At 43.2% G+C, this 21008-nt stretch overlaps 1 protein-coding gene across 1 annotated transcript in view; it reads left to right on the top strand.

The window, feature by feature from the left end:
- The window catches only part of ARID4B (AT-rich interaction domain 4B), a 387064-nt gene that overhangs the window by 62736 nt on the left and 303320 nt on the right, over positions 1 to 21008 (top strand). Inside the window, exon 2 of the mRNA XM_044290640.1 lies at positions 14268 to 14328. Within this exon, the coding sequence (XP_044146575.1) occupies positions 14323 to 14328 (6 nt within the window). The 5' untranslated portion in view covers positions 14268 to 14322. The remainder of the gene's footprint in view (positions 1 to 14267; positions 14329 to 21008) is intronic.

Below are 21008 nucleotides of genomic sequence, written 5' to 3'. Positions count from 1 at the left end.
ACTATGCAAATTGTAGATTCACACTGAAGGCATCAAAACTATGAATTAACACATGTGGAATTATATACATAACAAAAAAGTGTGAAACAACTGAAAATATGTCATATTCTAGGTTCTTCAAAGTAGCCACCTTTTGCTTTGATTACTGCTTTGCACACTCTTGGCATTCTCTTGATGAGCTTCAAGAGGTAGTCACCTGAAAAGGTCTTCCAACTAGAGTTGTTGCGATACCAAATTTTTGATTCGGTTTCGATACCATGAAAAAGTATTGCGATACTCGATACCATTCGATACCACGCGAAAAAAAAAATAAACCAAAAAAGCCACGTGCATTCCGCATGTTTAAAAATGGCGAATCGCGCAGTTTTTATTAATTTTTTTCTGTTCCGGCATTCACCACCTAGATTTTTTTTTTATATTTTAATAGTTTGGACTTTTCTGACGTGGCGATATGTAATATGATTATTATTTATATATTTTATATATGTGAAATTGGGAAAAGGGGGTCATTTATACTTCATATTTTGGTGGGGGGGTTTTTTACTTTTTTTTTTTACACTTTTTATTTAATAACTATTTCCCCCCTTAGGCTACTTTCACACTAGCGTTCGGGTGTCCGCTTGTGAGCTCCGTTTGAAGGGGTTCACAAGCGGCCCCGAACGCATCCGTCCAGCCCTAATGCATTCTGAGTGGATGCGGATCCGCTCAGAATGCATCAGTCTGGCAGCGTTCAGCCTCCGCTCCGCTCAGCAGGCGGACACCTGAACGCTCCTTGCAGCGTTCGGGTGTCCGCCTGGCCGTGCGGAGGCAAGCGGATCCGTCCAGAGTTACAATCTTTACAATGGAAGTCAATGGGGACGGATCCGTTTGAAGATGACACAATATGGCTCAATCTTCAAACGGATCCGTCCCCCATTGACTTTCAATGTAAAAGTCTGGACGGATCCGTTCAGGCTACTTTCACAGTTAGAATTTTTTTTACAATATAATGCAGACGGATCCATTCTGAACGGATCCACAGTCTGCATTATATGAGCGGATCCGTCTCAGACGGATCCGTTCTGAACGCAAGTGTGAAAGTAGCCTTAGGGGCTAGAACCTGGGATCTTTCATCCCTTGTCCTATTCAGCTCTATCAGGGTGAATAGGACTTCACACTGTCCCTGCTGCTCTGTGCGTTGTGCACACAGCATCAGGGATGTTACCATGGCAACCAGGGCTTCTGTAGCGTCCTGGCTGCCATGGTAACTGATCGGAGCCCCAGGCTTACACAGCTGGGGCTCCGATCAGAAGCTGCCACTGCACCACCAATGAAGGGGAGGGGAGAGGTCCCTGTGGCCACTGCCACCAATGATTTTAATACTGGGGGGTTGAGAGGGCCCGGCGCACTGTGCCACCAATGATTTTAATGGGATGGGGGGTTGAGGGGCACACTGAACCACCAATGATAAATTACCCCTTTATACAGGAGGCGGGTACTGGCAGATCAGCAGTTAACCCCTTAGGTGCCGCACCTGAGGGGTTAACTGCCTCTGATCGCAGCTCCCTGTCAGGGGCAGGGTGCCGGCAATGCGATTCTGCTGCCGGCACCCGCCTCCTGTATTGTGTTAGACTGACTTTCACTATCAGGCCATACAGAGCGGCGCCCAGCGATGTCTCAGCACTCACCATTAGTCCTGGGCGCCGCTCCGTTCGCCCGCAGTGCTCCATTACTGTCTCCTGCTCCACATGCTGCTGATTACTATCGGAGCGATGGGAGGAGACATCAGCTTCACTAGTGGGCGTTCCTTCTTCCTGGCTGTAGCGCTGTCCAATCGCAGCGCAGGGAGAAGGAACGCCCACTAGTGAAGCTGATGTCTCCTCCCATCGCTCCGATAGTAATGAGCAGCATGTGGAGCAGGAGAGGAGACAGTAATGGGGCACTGCAGGTGAATAGAGCGGCGCCCAGGACTAATGGTGAGTGCTGGGGCATCGCTGGGCGCCGCTCTGTGGGAAATGGGAATAGTCCTATTTGGTAGCGCAGTGCGCCCGCCCCTCCTCCGCCCCGCTATCCTCATTGGTGGCGCAGTGCGCCCGCCCCTCCTCCCCCCCCCTCTCTTCTCATTGGTGGCAGCGGCAGCATCACAGGGGGAGGGAGGACAGCTTCCTTCTCCCCGTGCTGCTGAGAGAACATGAGCGCGCCGATAGCAGCGCGCTCATGTTCAGAGATACTAGGCTGCGCAGAAGCGCAGCCCAGTATCGAAAAAACGGAAATCCCGGTATCGTATCGATACCGGGACAAAAGTATCGATTGGGTATCGAAATTTCGATACCCGCAACAACCCTACTTCCAACAGTCTTGAAGGAGTTCCCAGAGATGCTTAGCACTTGTTGGCCCTTTTGCCTTTACTCTGCGGTCCAGCTCACCCCAAACCATCTTGATTGGGTTCAGGTCCGGGGACTGTGGAGTCCAGGTCATCTGGCGCAGCACCTCATTACTCTCCTTCATGGTCAAATAGCCTTACACAGCCTGGAGGTGTGTTTGGGGTCATTGTCCTGTTGAAAAATAAATGATGGTCCAACTAAACGCAAACCGGATGGAATAGCATGCCGCTGCAAGATGCTGTGGTAGCCATGCTGGTTCAGTATGCCTTCAGTTTTGACTAAATCCCCAACAGTGTCACCAGCAAAGCACCCCCACACCATCACACCTCCTCCTCCATGCTTCACGGTGGGAACCAAGCATGTAGAGTCCATCCGTTCACCTTTTCTGCGTTGCACAAAGACACGGTGGTTGGAACCAAAGATCTCAAATTTGGGCTCATCAGACCAAAGCACAGATTTCCACTGGTCTAATGTCCATTCCTTGTGTTCTTTAGGCCAAACAAGTCTCTTCTGCTTGTTGCCTGTCCTTAGCAGTGGTTTCCTAGCAGATATTCTACCATGAAGGCCTGATTCACACAGTCTCCTCTTAACAGTTGTTCTAGAAATGTGTCTGCTACTAGAACTCTGTGTGGCATTGCCCTTGTCTCTAATCTGAGCTGCTGTTAACCTGCGATTTCTGAGGCTGGTGACTCGGATGAACTTATCCTCCGCAGCAGAGGTGACTCTTGGTCTTCCTTTCCTGGGGCGGTCCGCTTGATGGTTTTTGTGACTGCACTTGGGGACACTTTCAAAGTTTTCCCAATTTTTTGGAATGACTGACCTTCATTTCTTAAAGTAATGATGGCCACTCGCTTTTCTTTACTTAGCTGCTTTTTTCTTGCCATAATACAAATTCTAACAGTCTATTCAGTAGGACTATCAGCTGTGTATCCACCTGACTTCTCCACAACGCAACTGATGGTCCCAACCCCATTTAAAGGCAAGAAATCCCACTTATTAAATCCGACAGGGCACACCTGTGAAGTGAAAACCATTTCAGGGGTCTACCTCTTGAAGCTCATCAAGAGAATGCCAAGAGTGTGGAAAGCAGTAATCAAAGCAAAAGGTGGCTACTTTGAAGAACCTAGAATATGACATTTTCAGTTGTTTCACACTTTTTTTGTTATGTATATAATTCCACGTGTGTTAATTCATAGTTTTGATGCCTTCAGTGTGAATCTACAATTTTCATAGTCATGAAAATAAAGAAAACTCTTTGAATGAGAAGGTGTGTCCAAACTTTTGGTCTGTACTGTATAAATGTTATAGCAGCGCTTTACAGTGCTTAGATTATAGCTTCTGTCCCTGCACTGCAGTTGCCACAAACAGTGTATAGTCTGGTAATGCCGGCAAAGGACCAATTAGAGTGGTTCCTTGCCGGCGATCGCTCCAATTGGTTAGTCTCTGCAGATTAACCAATCGGATCGTGGCAGATCAGAGCTTGAAATCCGGCATTAGCTGATCCGTGCCCCCTATCTGCCCGCTGCTCACCTGGCGCCTTACTTTCAACTTTGCCGGCCGTGCTCTGTCCGTTCCAGCCATGGCTCTAACTGTGCCTGCCTGTGTGTATAAGGCTACATGCACACGAACGTTGTTTGTTTCTGTGTCCGTTTCGTTTTTTTTTTTTCTTTTTGTTTTTTTTTGCGGATAGGATGCGGACCCATTCTTTTCAATGGGTCCACAAAAAATGTGCTGTCCGCATCAGTATGTTTGTTCCGAAGCCCCGCAAAAAAAAAAAATATAGAACATTTCATATTCTTGTCCGTTTTAGGCATTGGTACAATGGATAATATTTACAAGTGATCCACTGGACCCAGGAAGTCAAGTATTACGGTTTCAATAGTCTGGGACTATAAATCCTGTTTCTGGCCTTTTCTCTAATTATTAAAATATAACTTTTATTTCTCCTTTAATAAACCATATAGCCTCAAAAAACATATAAATTTAAAACAATTTAAAGTTGTTTTAAATTTATATATTTTTTGAGGCTATATTGTTTATTAAAAGGAGAAATAAAAGTTATATTTGAATAACTAGAGAAAAGGCCAGAAACAGGATTTATAGTCCCAGACTATTGAAACCGTTGGTACAATGGATCCGCAAAAAAACAAAACAAAAAAAAAAAAAAAACGAATGGCATATGGATATCAGTTTTTTTTTTCATGTGCATGTAGCCTAAAACTGATAGTATTATACTTTTCAACGTATAGTACAGTCATCAGCCCCACTGGAAAAAGTATGAAATTAGAAAAAGTAAAAAAATAAATGTTGAAAAATAAATAGCTTTTTCCCATAGCCGCTAATTTATAAGAGATTAAAAAATAAAATAAACTACACATAATTGGTATCTCTGCGTCCGTAAAGACGAGATCTATAAAATAATCACGGTACTAATCCCGCATAGTGCATGTTGGCTGAATTGCTGTGTTTTTTTTTTGTTTGTTTTTTTGCCTCACCTCCTTCAAAAAATGGAATAAAAAGTCATGTATCCCAAAAATTATCCCAACAAAAACTACAGCCCATCCCACAAAAAACAAGCCCTCATACAGCTATGTTGATGCAAAAATAAAAAAGTTATGGGTCTTAGATTTTGGTGATGCAAAAAAAAAAAAAGAAATTTAATAAGAAGTGATTTATGATATAAAAATGCTAGAACGTGAAAAAACCCCAAAAAAAACACAATACAAATTTGGTGTTGCTAGAAGTGTATCAAGCCACAGAATACAATTATCTTATTAAATATACCACATGGAGAACTACAAAATAAAAACAGAACCCAAAAATGGTACCATTAAAAACTACAGCCCATGCTGCAAAAAAATTTGCCCCCACACAGCTCGGTCAACAAAAAAATTAAGATTATGGCCTGTAAAGAGGACCTTTCACTACTCCTGACATGCCTGTTTTAATAGCTTCATGCATTTCCCATGTAGTAACAATTCTGGAGTATCTATTATGTCTCTATGTTGTGCCATTCCTGTATTATTTCTACTAGAAGTTATGAATGAATTGCTGTTAGCCTGCAGTAAGGGTACAGAGGGGAGGTAACTACAAACCGGATTTCTAAAAAGTTGGGACACTAAACAAATTGTGAATAAAAACTGAATGCAATGATGTGGAGATGCCAAATGTCAATATTTTATTTGTAATAGAACATAGATGACAGATCAAACGTTTAATCCGAGTAAATGTATCATTTTAAAGGAAAAATACGTTAATTCAAATTTTCACGGTGTCAACAAATCCCCAAAAAGTTGGGACAAGTAGCAATAAGAGGCTGGTAAAAGTAAATTTGAGCATTACGAAGAGCTAGAAGACCAATAAACACTAATTAGGTCAATTGGCAACATGAATGGGTATAAAAAGCGCTTCTCAGAGTGGCAGTGTCTCTCAGAAGCCAAGATGGGTAGAGGATCACCAATTCCCACAATGTTGGCAGAAAAATAGTGGAGCAATATCAGAAAGGTGTTACCCAGCGAAAAATTGCAAAGACTTTGCATCTATCGTCATCAACTGTGCATAACATCATCCGAAGATTCAGAGAATCTGGAACAATCTCTGTGCGTAAGGGTCAAGGCTGTAAAACCATACTGGATGCCCGTGATCTCCGGGCCCTTAAACGACACTACACCACAAACCGGAATGCTACTGTAAAGGAAATCACAGAATGGGCTCAGGAATAGAGATGAGCGAACTTCTGTTTTAAGTTCGGCGTCTAAAGTTCGGGGGCGGGTTAGCGGAGAATCCCGATCTGGAACCGGATATGGATTCCGACTTCCGTTGTGGTCCGTGGTAGCGGAATCAATAATCGGCCATTATTGATTCCGCTACCACGGACCACAACGGAAGTCGGAATCCATATCCGGTTCCAGATCGGGATTCTCCGCTAACCCGCCCCCGAACTTTAGACGCCGAACTTAAAACAGAAGTTCGCTCATCTCTACTCAGGAATACTTCCAGAAACCATGGTCAGTGAACAGAATCCACCGTGCCATCCGCCGTTGCCAGCTGAAACTCTACAGTGCAAAGAAGAAGCCATTTCTAAGCAAGATCCACAAGCTCAGGCGTTTTCACTGGGCCAGGGATCATTTAAAATGGAGTGTGGCAAAATGGAAGACTGTTCTGTGGTCAGACAAGTCACGATTCAAAGTTCTTTTTGGAAATCTGGGACACCATGTCATCCGGACCAAAGAGGACAAGGACAACCCAAGTTGTTATCAACACTCAGTTCAGAAGCCTGCATCTCTGATGGTATGGGGTTGCATGAGTGCGTGTGGCATGGGCAGTTTGCATGTCTGGAAAGGCACCATCAATGCAGAAAAATATATTCAGGTTCTAGGACAACATATGTTCCCATCCAGACGTCATCTCTTTCAGGGAAGACCCTGCATTTTTCAACAAGATAATGCCCGACCACATTCTGCATCAATCACAACATCATGGCTGCGTAGGAGAAGGATCTGGGTACTGAAATGGCCAGTCTGCAGTCCAGATCTTTCACCTACAGAGAACATTTTCTCAGTTTAAACTTTTGTTCCGTGATTTATGTTCTATTCTGAATAAAATATTAGAAGTTGGCACCTCCACATCATTGCATTCAGTTTTTATTCACGATTTGAATAGTGTCCCAACTTTTTTGGAATCCGGTTTGTAGTTGGGGGTGTGTACCCGCACAGACTGACTCTATCCAATCAGTGCTGCCATTTTCAGACAGTGCAGATACACCCCTCCAGCTTGTTACCTCCCCTCTGTACCCTTACTGCAGACAGCTAGCAATTATTCATAACTTCTAGTAGAAATACTAAAGGAATGGCACACCATAGAGCCATAAGAATAGATGCTCCAGAATTGTTAGTATGTGGGGAATGCATGAAGCTATTAAAACAGACATGTCAGGAGTGTTGAAAGGTCCTCTTTAACCCCATCCCGACTGCCCACTATGTATATACGTCCTATCTACACATGGGATTAAATCTCGTGCAATCTAGCAGGAGCAGGTCAGGTCCCGGCTGACAGACACAGCAGGGACCCTGAGAAGAAAGGAGTGGTTTATTACCGCTCCTGCCTTCTCCTGTGCCATCAGGAGAGCGCTGAACAAGCGCATGTTGCAGAGAGCAGGAAGCGGCAGAGCCTCTTCCACTTTTAGTCCCGGTGGTCACGTGACTGCCGGGGGTGTCTGGAGTAGGGGCAGAGCTGCAGGGTCTAAGGAGACCCTGATCAGCTCTGCCTGTGTGTAATGCCCCCATAGGGGACTGTTTTCCCCTGTAACTGGGGCTCCTGTGGATGCCTCAGTTACAGTGGAAACTGGAAAAAAATAAATAAAGTCTGTGTCCTCCAGAGGTCTTTTAATGATCCTCTAGGCGATATATTATGTGCCAAAAAGAAATTAAAATATTAGTTTAAAAAAATGCTAACAGAAACCGTCACAATAGTCGCCCCGTTCTCTCAAACCCCTATACATGTTATATGTGGAAACTATCGTGACAAAATAGGGAACCCATTGCAATAATACATTTTTGTGTCCGTTTTTAATATAAATTTTTTTATATTTTTTATAATTAGTAGTTTTCTTCCAAAATAAACCTAAAAAAAGAAAAAAGAAACCTCTAAAAAAAACACCATTCTAATAAGTCTTAAGTGTCAATGTAAAATCACAAAAATTATTTTGGTAGTCAAGCAAATTAAAGAGCTATAGTTAGCTATATTACTAGACCACCATGTGCACAAAATCACAAAAAGTTGCCTGGACATGCAGGCCTTTTTGGGCCCGGTCATGAACGGGTTAAAATCTACTTCAGCAAATTCTATGTTAGAAAATGCAGATGCTGCTCCTTTCCATTTGAATTCTGCCGTCTGCTCATGCAGTAGATTACGACCACATATGAGGTGTTGCCGTATTCAGGAGAAAATGGGTAACAATTTATGGGGTGCATTTTCTCCTGCTATCCCTTGTTAAAGTGAAAAATTTGGGCTTAAGCGACTTTTCCTTGTAAAGTAAAAATAGAATATAATTTAGAGATGAGGTTTATTAAATGACTGGCACAAAGTTTTTAATAAAGACCAATTGAAAAAATTTATTTTTAGCCTAAAATGAGTAAAATGCATCGTAAATAAATTGCCCCAAGGTGTCTATAGCCTTTGAGTACTTCCATAACATATGGCTACTTGACCGAATCAAATTCCTTGGCAGCATCTATAGATACCAGGGTCCAATCCTTCCTATCTGAGAGACAACTTCTACCCTCCTAATATTGTCAGTGATGGATTTGCCAGACAAGAAACCCAATTGAGCAATTTGAATAATATCTGTTATAGCGAAGTCAAGTCTGTTGGAAATAATCTTTGATGATTTTATAATCTATATTACATATTGATATGGGCCTGTATGATAAACAGTCTTCGGGGTTATATAGAGAACTAATATAGTGGCATTGTTTAGAAAATCAGGAAAGCTTCCAGTTTCAAATACTTGGTACTGTGGTAGAGGGAAAGCTATAATATCCTGATATATTATGCAAGCCACTGGGGCCTGTGTTTTGCCCTTGGCTATGAAGGATATGGCTTCAGTTATTTCATCCTGTGAAAACTGGGAATCTAGGAGAGTAATATATTTATTAGTAAGAGTAGTAGTAATAATCTTTATTTTATATAGCGCCAACATATTCCGCAGGGGTTTATATATAAACACTCATAAATAACATAGCAGACAAGTCAATAATTACAACTAAAGGAATGAGGACACTGCTCGCAAGAGCTTACAATCTATAAGTAGGAAATTGAATAGGGTTTAAGTATGGAGAGCCTCTATAGTGTAGATTACCCGGATTTATATTATAAATCACTATAAAATTGGTGGAATCGGGTCAATATATCAGAGGGTTTCTGTTAAGAGTGTTGTCCAAAGTAGGGCTGAAACGATTACTCGATTTAATTGAGTAATTCGACACAAAATAATCCTTGATGCAAATTTTTTGCATCGAGGATTCGTTTGTGTAATGTTACCATGGAGCGGGAGTGAAGCGCTTGCTATTACTCACCGCTCCGTGGTCACCCGGCGCCAGCCCGCAACGCGCTGTACTGGATCCTGACACATCGTCAGGTCATAGTGCACGTAAGCGCGCACTATGACCCGACACTGTGTGCTGAGTGGCTGGCAGCGGAGGAGGCGGGGCGCGAGTGGCAGTACAGATCAGAACTGCTGGCTGCTGGTTCGGCAGAAGGCTGGTAAGTGGCTGCATGTGTGGAGGGGCACTGTGCGATTAGTGCTCGCCATGTGTGTCCCAGCACGGAGAACCCCTATGATAACACGTTTACCACCCAGTGGTGGAGCATGGACTTCTAGTTAGAGCTGTCACCTGTGCCGGAATGGCCAGAGGATGATAGGGGTAGTAGTGCTCACTGGCCTTGTTTAGAGGGGCTGATTGGCAGCATAGGGTGTTAGAGCACCCCCTGTCGTTAGTGGCTGGTTCAGGGCGGTTTGGGTTTTGTTTCCTTTTAGTCTCTGATGTGGGTATATCCCTGCACTGTGACATCACCGTGCGCACTATCCCTGCACTGTGACATCACCGTGCGCACTATCCCTGCACTGTGACATCACCGTGCGCACTATCCCTGCACTGTGACATCACCGTGCGCACTATCCCTGCACTGTGACATCACCGTGCGCACTATCCCTGCACTGTGACAGCACCGTGCGCACTATCCCTGCACTGTGACATCACCGTGCGCACTATCCCTGCACTGTGACATCACCGTGCGCACTATCCCTGCACTGTGACATCACCGTGCGCACTATCCCTGCACTGTGACATCACCGTGCGCACTATCCCTGCACTGTGACATCACCGTGCGCACTATCCCTGCACTGTGACATCACTGTGTGCACTATCCCTGCTGAGCTGATGGCACAAGGGGAGAGAGCTGATGGCACTAGGGGAGAACGAAGGGTGTTGGGGACTGATGGCAGGGGGTCTGATGAGTTTTTATAAAGGAAAACAGTCTATTCATTCATTTTTTTCTTATTAGAATACTCGATTAATCGTAAAAAATAATCAATAGAATACTCGATTTCTAAAATAATCGTTTACTGCAGCCCTAGTCCAAAGGTCCTCTTTTGAGAATCAGTGGAGAAGAGGACTGTTGATGGACTATATGTGTGAGTACTTTACAACAAGGTCTGCAGTTTATGTGGTCCTGCATGACCGGAATACTCCAATATTTAATGCAACAACAAAAAGAGTATGTATAATACCTTACATATGAAATGTATATTTTTATTAATGATTAAAACAGTGTACAAAACGGTCATGAATAACATATAGTATGAGTTTCCAAAGTTGTTAATACGTCTATAGCGCCTAATAATAGATTTAATACATATACATGAGTGCAATTTATTATGCACGGGAAACACTATACGCGTGGCTTTATGAACTGCAGGGTATGGTAATCTCTGCTGAACTAAAGTGCAAGTGTGACCCAATATCTATCTCATGCAATGTAAAGTGACTAGTGCATAATGGTAAGCAAGATTGATGACCTGTCTGTATCTGTAAAGTGACGATATGACCGAAGACGCCGCTCCTTGACGCGCGTTTCGTCGTCAGTGACTTCCTCAGGAGGAGTGAACTTTTAACGGGGAAAGTGGTGGTGTATTTAAATTCGAGTAGCCTGCCAGATTGATTGCCTAATTCAAAATTGGAATGCTTAGAAAAGAAAAGATGACGCTGTACCTTTTTTCCTTTTAAATGTTTCACATAGTGTTAATATATCAGGATAGGAAATTTGTGCACCAAAAAAGTAGTTGAAGTAGAAGTAGAACAGGCATACGATCGGAATCCTTGAATAGGGAAAACCAGAATGGGTGTACTCGCCAGCTGCCAGTGGTCAGAGGTGAGGAGGATTGCAGCGCCAGGCATATTGGAGAGTAGCACTTGTTGGTGACCCAAAAATGTAATAAATACAGCTAGGGGTGTTTCTATGGGGTGTATGGAAAGAAAGGGATGCAATTGAGCTGTTAACAAGCTCGGCCTCTAAAGCCACCAGATGTAAGGCAATAAGTCAATTTTTCGACCCTTTAAATAGGCCTTAGGCCCCCTGCACACAAACGTGTGCACCCTGTGGTGCTGTGGGCCGCAATGCACGAGCAAAGTCAGTGGGGCAGCCGCAGTGGATCACGGACACGTTCACTTGAATAGGTCCGCGATCCGGCCATTCCGCAAAAAGATAGAACATGTCCTATCTTTTTGCGGAACGGAAGTACGAGACGAAACCCCACGGAAGCACTCCGTAGTGCTTCCGTAGAGTTCCATTCCGCATCACCGGATTTGCGGACCCATTCAAGTGAATGGGTCTGCATCCGTGATGCGGAATGCCCATGGAACAGCACCCGTGTTTTGTGGATCAGCAAATGCGGTCCGCAATACGGCAACGGGAAACACACGTTCGTGTGCAGGGGGCCTTAAGTCATGACTCTGATATTAATTAAGCCAGGACCTCATCTGCAGACAGCTGTATTGGAGTGATTGCCCCTCCTCAGTGCAGAGCAGAGAGTACTGGCTTAACTTGGTGAGAGGCTTGTCAGGATTTGGAGGGTGCTATATCTCCTTGGGGAGATAGCGCCTTAATGGGAGTGAGGATTAGTAAATGTGGGCCATTGTTTTTATATTAATAATTTGGCAAGTTTTCTTAACCTCTTCCCGACCGCCTAACGCAGGGATGCGTCCTGCAGGCGGTCGGGTTGTTCCTCTTCGACGCATCGGCGCGTCATCTCGCGAGACGCGAGATTTCCTGTGAACGCGCGCTGACAGGAACGCGCGTTCACAGGATCGGAAGGTAAACCAGTTGATCTACAGCCTGCCAGCTGGCAGGCTGTAGATGCCCAAAAATTTTTTAACCCTTGAAAAGGTATATCAGACGCTGTTTTGTTAACAGCATCTGATATACCTGCTACCTGGTCCTCTGGTGGTCCCTTTTGCCCTTTTGCTTGGATCGACCACCAGAGGACACAGGCAGCTCTGTAAGTGGCACCAAGCACCACACTAAACTACACCCCCCCCCCCTGTCACTTATTAACCCCTGATCACCCCATATAGACTCCCTGATCACCCCCCTGTAAGGCTCCATTCAGACGTCCGTATGTGTTATGCGGATCTGCAAAACACTGACACCGCGGATATGCAAAACACGGTCACCGGCAATGTGCTTTCCGCATTTTGCGGATCCGCACATTGCCAGAACTATATAGAAAATGCCTTTTCTTGTCCACAATTTTTTTTCTGATCACTGCAAAAACACCGCAAAATCGCTGCGGCGCTATAAAGATCACTTTTGAGGGGCATGGCGAGTTCATAGAAGATTTATTTTTTTCCATATTCCACTAACTTGTGACTCACCATACCCCTCACGGAATCCAAATGCGTAAAGTTTTTTAGACATTTATATTCCAGACTTCTTCTCACGCTTTAGGTCCCCTAAAATGCCAGGGCAGTATAAATACCCCACAAGTGACCCCATTTTGGAAAGAAGACACCCCAAGGTATTCCGTGATGGGTATGTGAGTTCATGTAAACATTTTATTTTTTGTTACAAGTTACTGGAATATGAGACTTTGTAAGAAAAATAAAAAGAAAAATAATTTTCCTCTAACTTGTGAGAAAAAATAAAAACTTCCATGAACTCACTATGCCCATCAGCGAATACCTTAGGGTGTCTACTTTCCAAAATGGGGTCATTTGTGGGGTGTTTCTACTGTCTGGGCATTGTAGAACCTCAGGAAACATGACAGGTGCTCAGAAAGTCAAAGTGCCTAAATTCAAATTTTTGCACCATAGATTGTACCCAAACCAATAAATATGCACTTATTGCATTTTTTTATCAAAGACATGTAGAACAATACATTTAGAGAAAAATTTCTATAGAAATGTAGTTTTGATTAAAAAAAATATTACAACAGAAAGTGAAAAATGTCATTTTTTTGGCAAACATTTTGGACAATTTTGATTAATATAAAAATAAATAAAAATGTCAGCAGCAATGAAATACCACCAAATGAAAGCTCTATTAGTGAGAAGAAAAGGAGGTAAAATTCATTTGGGTGGTAAGTTGTATGACCGAGCAATAAACGGTGAAAGTAGTGTAGTGCAGAATTGTAAAAAAAATGGTCTGGTCATTAAGGGTGTTTAAGCTAGGGGAGCTGAGGTGGTTAAAGGGTTCTCTGGGAATAAAGATTACTACATAGGCACTGAAGGGAAGGGAGTAGAGAAGCTGCGGATCATGTTTGTTTTACCACTGAAGGCAGGATAAGGGGGACCAAAATCTTGGCTGTAGGAAAAACACCAGAGGTCGCTACCAAAGAGAAAAATGTACATTAAAAAACTTTAAATATTTTTGTAAGAGCGGGTTCACATCACCGTTATGGATTCAGTTTTTGTTTTCCGTTATAACGGAATCCATAAGACGGAAGTCAAAACGAAAGCCTTTAAGAGGCATTCCATTTTTATCTATCATAATGCAAGTCAATGGGAATCATAACGGATCCGTCTGGTTCCCGTTATGCAAGACGGAAAACAAAGTCCTGACGACTGGACTTTTTTTTTCCGTTCTGCATAATGGAAACCAGACTGATCCGTTATATTTCCCATTGACATCTATTATGATGGAAAGCAAAACGGAATGCCTTTTAAAGACTTCCGTTTTGACTTTATGGGCAGCATAACGGATCCGTCCTGTTTTCCGTTATGCAGGACTGGACTGCATGGTAAAACTTTTTGTGTGATTAATCCCTTTAATTATTAACTATTTTACATACATGTTATTTCACTGTTTGTAGTTTTCTTTCTGAACTTTTTCTTTCTTGCATGACAGGTCTAATATTGGTACCTTGAAAATCCCACAATCGTTTTGTCAGCGTGCAGCAATTATGAAGGCAAGTATCCAATCCTTTCCTTCTGACAATAACCTGTTGTGTGTGCAGTGATTTTATGTGATTTTTAATATTCGCTATACAGAGCATCTGTCAGCATGATCCTATTAAAGGGTTTCCGTCACTAGAATTTTCACTATTAAACTGTCTGACATTGGTGATGTGCTAATGTCAGCTGCACCTAACTATGCTATTCTTGCGATTATCCATGTCCCCATTACTGCAGAATGCTTACTTTTTATAGTATGCAAATTAGCCTCTAGGAGCAGGAGGGACGTTGAGGGAAGGACGCTCGCCAGCTGCCAGCTCCCCTACCGCGCCTGCGCTGAATACTGAATGGCGCAAGATTTCCCCAGTGCACAGGGGCGGCAGGAGGATGCGAATGCTGCCTGGCCCTGTCAATCAAGACTTGGAGGGCGTGTAATGAGGTGGGAGAACGGAGCCTCTAGGTGCAGGAGCAACCCCCCCTCCTCCTGGAGACTAATACGCATACTATAAAAGTAAGAATTCTGCAGTACCAGGGGCATGAATAATCACAAGAATAGCATAGTTAGGTGCAGCTTAAATTAGCACATCACTAATGTCAGCCAGTTTAATAGTGAACATTCTAGGGACAGAAACCCTTTAAACCAGGCACACTACCAGACAATATATCTCCTGCTAATTAAAGGGGATTTGCAGTTTTTTTAAACTGATGATCTATCCTCTGATCGGCGGGGATCAGCTGTTTGAGAAGGTAGCGGCGCAGTCTATAGTGCCATGGCCTTCTCACTGTTTACTGCAAGCCCAGTGATATCACGACTAGTATCCAATTGCCTGGGCGGAGTTAAGCTCCATTCAAGTGAACAGTTTAGCCCCGCCCAGGACATTGATACTAGTCGTGATGTCACTGGGCCTTCAGTAAACAGCGAGAAGGCCGTGGCGCTACTGCCAGCGCCGCTGACTTCTCAAACAGCTGATCGGCAGGGGTCCCGGGTGTCGGAACCCCGCCGATCAGATGCTGATGATCTATCCAGAGGATAGATCATCAGTTTAAAAAAAAACTGCAGAACCCCTTTAAAACAATACCATTCTTTTGTCAGTATGTTGAAGAGCTGTAGATACTGTATATCCCCTTAAATGATAGGGCTGGACTTCTTGTCAGTCCATCAAGGGGAGGGAGAGTGTGCAGAGCACAGGGGCGTTACAAGAGTAGCAAATGGCAGATGGGGACAAGCCTCCCTAGCATCCCAGGTAATGCTAGGGAGGTTTGTCCCCGTCACCACCTGCCATTGGCTGCCCCCCACCACGAGACCGGATGGAGAGAAGCTGCATTGGCTGTGCTGGGACCAGGAGCGGCACAGAAAGTGGGAGCGGTACAGAAAGTGGGGAGCCAGGTAAGTATATTCAGTGTGAGGGGCTCGGGCATATGGGGGACATTTTTTAGTCTCAGATAACCCTTTAAGTAATATAAATAAAAACTGAGATATGTCTGCAGCTGTTCAAGATATTGACAAAAGAAAGATAAAATCAATGGGACTGCTTGGGTGTAATTACACCTGTTCACCGCTGCAGATGCAACGACTAGAAGGTAAACAGTGAAGAGGAGGTAGCACTGGCATGGCGTGCGCCTTCTCTTCAAACAGCTGATCGGCGGGGGTGCCGGGTGTCTGACTACCGCCGATCTGATATTGATGACCTAATATAACTTGGACAACCCCTTTAAGGACCCTGGGATTTTCCATTTTTGCGTTTTCGTTTTTCACTCTATGCCTTCCCATAGTCCTAACTTTTTTATTTTTCCATTCACATAGCCTTATGAGGGCTTATTTTTTTGCGGGACAAGTTGTACTTTCTAATCGCACCATTTAAGGTTGCATACCATGTAGTAGGAAGTGGGCAAAAAAAACTAAATGTGGTAGAATTGGGAAAAAACGCAATTCTTTTAATTTTTAATTTTTTTTACACTGTACACTTTGCGGTAAAATTGACCTTTTATTCTTCATTCTCCAGGTCAGTATGGTTACAACGATACTTGTATAATTTTTCTTGCGTTTTAATTCTGAAAAATAAATAAATAAAAACTTTGAGGAAAAATAAGTGTTTTTTTAAACCCATATTCTGACTCCTATACGTTTTTTGTAGCTATGTGTACGGAGCTGTTCTTTTCAGTGATACTTTGAAGTGTGTGCGACTTTTTGATCACTTTTAGTAAAAAAAAATTATTGGGTAGTTGAGGTGACAAAAAATGGCAAATTGGCTGTTTTTATTAATTTTTCCAGTTAAGCCATTTGCCGTATGCCATTAATATTGTTATATTTTAATACTAAGGACATTTTCGCACGCGGCGATGCCCATGATGTTGTTTTTTTTTATATTAAGTATTTTTATTTTAAGGAAAGGAAGGTGATTTTGAACTTTTTTTTTAAAATATTTGTCAAACTTCTTTTTTTTTTTTTTTTTTTACTTTTTTTTAAGTCACCATTGAACACTTCATTTGCACTATAACAATACAATGCTGCCACCTAGTGGCCTGTATTGGTATAGTCATCTAATAGGCACCGAGGCCTGCTTGAGGCTTTAGCCTATTAGATCAATGTAACAGGTTCCTCGATATCAGTCGGGGAATGCTGTTACTGGAGCCGAAGTGTGCGACTTCCGCTTCCAGACTCTGCAGATGCCGTGATCACATTTGACCACAGCATCTGAAAGGGAACATGTATGCGATCAGCCTTATGGCTGATAGATGTGCTGTGGGTCTCTGCTATTTAAAATAGCAGAAACCCAGCGGCTATGGCTTCCCTGCAAGTGCGAGAGAGGGCGCCATGTTTGGGGACCGGACTTCCGCCGTACATGTACGGCAGAGGTCCTTAAACGGTTAAAGGGGTTCTGTAGCTTTTTATTACTGATGAGCTATCCTTTGGATAGATCATCAGTAGCTGATCAGCGAGGTTCTCTCTGTTTCCCACAGGCCAGTGACTTCACAACCTACAGTACTATCACTGGCCTGGGCGCGGCTCAGCTTCGTTCACTTCAGTGAGGCTGAGCTGCGTCCAGGTCAGTGATGGTAGTCGTGATGTCACTAGCCTGCAGGAAACTGTGAGAAGGCTGCGGCACTACTGCCTTCTAAAATTAGCTGATCGGCTGGGTTTCTGGGTGTCAGACCCCCGCCGATCAGATGCCGATTATCTATCCGAAGGATAGATCATCAGTAATTAATTAAAAGCTGCAGAACCCCTTTAACAACCCATATGCCGGTTTTAAAGGAAACCTGTCACCTAAAAAATGCCTCCCACACTGCAAGCATTACCTTAAAGTAGCCAGCAGTATGTTCCTAAAGATCCTTTTCTTCCTCCGGCCAGATGCACCAAAATCTTGAAAAACTGACTTTAATCCCCTGCACGCGCTATGTAACAGCAGAGTTCGAAGTCAAGGGGGCAGTGGCCTCCTCGCTTCAAGTCAAGCTACGCCCACACCTTACCCGTCCTCCCTTCACTGTGATTGGCATCCTGATGTGAGGCTGTGATGGTGCAAGTCTCGCGCATGCGCGGTGCGCTCCTTGGCGGTGCACTTGCCTGGCGCCTGCGTAGAGGAAGAAGAGCAGCCGGCTGACAGGAACATACTGCTGGCTACTTTTAAGGTAATGCTGGTGTTTTTTTAGGTGACAGGTTCCCTTTAATATGCTAACAGATGCTTTTTAAATTTAAGCAAACAAAAGTAACTGTTTTTCAACTAGTTTTTTTGAGACCTCAGAAATCTGAGTTTATTTGGACACAATTTTCTAACAAACCAAGATAACTCTTTAGTATAGTGACTATTAGGAGCTATTAAGAAAAGTTCATGTTTTTGGTCACCATAAAGGGGTTTTCCAGGAATTAAGAAAATGAAAATACTTAAATATTACTTTATTATAAATATATTCCCAAATACCTCTCATTAGTTATAATGGCTCATTTTGTCTAGGGAGTAATCATTAGTACACACACACAAAACCTATCCTAATCACAGAAGGACAAGTTACTTCAAAACACAGAGCTAAAGAGCTGCCTCATCCTCTTATCTGTTCTGCTTGTTAGGGATTATGATCCTGAATACAGATGACAAGATCCTCAGCTGATTCTCTGTAGGATTGGAGTTCATGAGGACAAATGAAGTACAGAGAGGATGGACAGGGCAGACTGTGGTAATGGAGACTGCATTACCACAGTCTCCATGTCTCCTCATGAACTCCATTTCTACAGAGATTCAGCTGAAGATTATATTAAACTGCATTCAGGACCATCATTCCTGACGAGTAGGGCAACGAGGAGGAGGATGCAGCTCTTAAACTCAGTGTTCTGAAGTAATGCTGCCATGGGATTAGGACAGGTTTTGTGTGTACTAATAGGACAGCGGCCATTTTATTTCCCCTGATGATTATGCCGATCGCAGTCATTACATCAATTGGATGCCATAATAAAGGCATCTTAACAGTCAAAACCCCAGAAGTGCGCGCTTCTGGATCATTACCAGCATCCCTCTGCGGCCAGTGGGATGCCAGCAATTGACTTTAATGCGCTGTTTCTCTGAAGAGCAGAGAGGAGGTGGCAGGCCAACGTAAGAAATGAGCAAATCCTGTATGGAACATGGTAATATTGAATAGAAGAAGAAGAAGAAGAAAAAAAAATAAAGAGTGTTGTAGCCTCAAACAGTGGCTACAAAAACATTAAAAAAAATGTAAAAAAAAAAATATATATATATATATATAAAAAAAAAAACAATTTTAATCACCCCCTTTCCTTTAGAATAAAAAAATGAATACAAAAATAACTAAAAATATAAACATCATGGGGTTCACAGTTTCCTAAAACAATACTATTACAATATAAAAATATTTTTCCAATATGTCGAATGGCGTAATAGACAAAAGTATCAAAATTCGCCACTTCCACAATCCATATCAGAAGCATTTGCAGGCAATGCTTAAAGGGTTATTCCAGGTTTAGGCAACTTTTTACTTTTGGCAAGTATTGTGCTCCTCTCACTGATGCTTCGGATCCCAGGCATATACCCATATTCAGTAAGGCCCCTGTCACACGAGCGAGTTTTTTGTGTGGTTGTAATGCGTAATGTTAACGCATAGCACCCGCACTTAATCCTGACCAATTCATTTCAATGGTCTGTGTACAAATGTATCAGGGTTAACACAAACTCTTAAAGAGGACCTTTCACTTGTATAAACTATGTGAACTGAGTATGCTGCCATATAGAGCGGCGCCCGGGGATCTCACTGCACTTACTATTATCCCCGGGCGCCGCTCCGTTCTCCCGTTATAGGCTCCGGTACCTTTGCTCCTTAAGTTATAGTAGGCGGGTCTTCCCTTGTCCTGTGGACGTCTCCTTCTCCTAGGCTGCAGTGCTGGCCAATCGCAGCGCACAGCTCACAGCCTGGGAGAAAAAAACCTGCCAGGCTGTGAGCTGTGCGCTGCGATTGGCCAGCGCTGCAGCCTAGGAGAAGGAGACGCCCACACGACAAGGGACCACCCGCCTACTATAACTTAAGGAGCAAAGGTACCGGAGCCTATAACGGGAGAACGGAGCGGCGCCCGGGGATAATAGTAAGTGCAGTGAGATCCCCGGGCGCCGCTCTATATGGCAGCATACTCAGTTCACATAGTTTATACAAGTGAAAGGTCCTCTTTAACTCAAATTTCTTAACTCATTGTGTTACCTTGAAACAAAAGCCATTGAAAAGCAATGGCAGGTGTTTGCTTAACGCATTTAGTTTAGATAACACGTCTCAGAAAGCATGTGTTAACTGTACTACATCTGTACATGAGCGTTTTTTTCAAGCATCGGTTCCACGTTTTTCACGCAGCCCGGGCCCCATAGAAGTGAATGGGTCTTCAGGTGCAGATGTGATGCGTTTTTCACTGATGGTTGCTAAGAGATGTTGTTTGTAAACCTTCACTTTTTATCATGCGCATGAAAAATGCATCAAAACCCATTGCACCCGCATAGAAAAACTAAACAACTGAACGCAATTGCAGACAAAACTGACTGAACTTGCTTGCAAAATGTTGCGAGTTTCACTGAACGCATCCGGAGCCAATCCGTAACGCTCGTGTGAAAGGGGCCTAAGGGACCCAGCAAAACCAAGCAGTGGGGAGCAGGTGAGTGGATTTCTTTCTTTGGGTACAGTGCAGTACTGAGCAAAAGTAAAAATGGTCTAAACCTGGAATAACCCTTTAAAGTGGATAGTACTGTCGTTCATTGACCATTTGAGTCTGCGGTAGATAAGTGATAAATTTATTTTCTGGGAGGACCACTATAAATTAAAACCCCGAAAACTATGCAAGATGCTAGATTAGACATACTAGAAAGTGTTATCTTTTCATGATATTTCCAACTCCTGTAAATATAGATGAACGCAGTTCCCCATTATTTTGTGGAGTATTTATCATCTAATTGTTTTATTCAAAATTTTGGTGGTCATTTACAAACAGATCTAAACCACTTTTGTGCAAGGAAACTGTCTTACATTTAGAATCAACAGCACCTCTACATAATTTCAGCAATCCAGCGCAGGGCGTCTAAAACGCCAGCCTTATTAAATGAGTGCCTTTTATATTTTGGTATTATTTTTTTTTATTTAAAGCTGCTCTATGACCCCATAGACTTTTATTATGGGTTAAATATGGAAGGAAAAAAACCTGGAAGTCTCG

Source organism: Bufo gargarizans, chromosome 4, assembly GCF_014858855.1.
Source record: "Bufo gargarizans isolate SCDJY-AF-19 chromosome 4, ASM1485885v1, whole genome shotgun sequence".
In the NCBI taxonomy this organism is placed as follows: domain Eukaryota; kingdom Metazoa; phylum Chordata; class Amphibia; order Anura; family Bufonidae; genus Bufo; species Bufo gargarizans.
The sequence above is the reverse complement of the archived record's forward strand: the minus strand, read 5'-3'. Positions and strand labels throughout refer to the sequence as shown.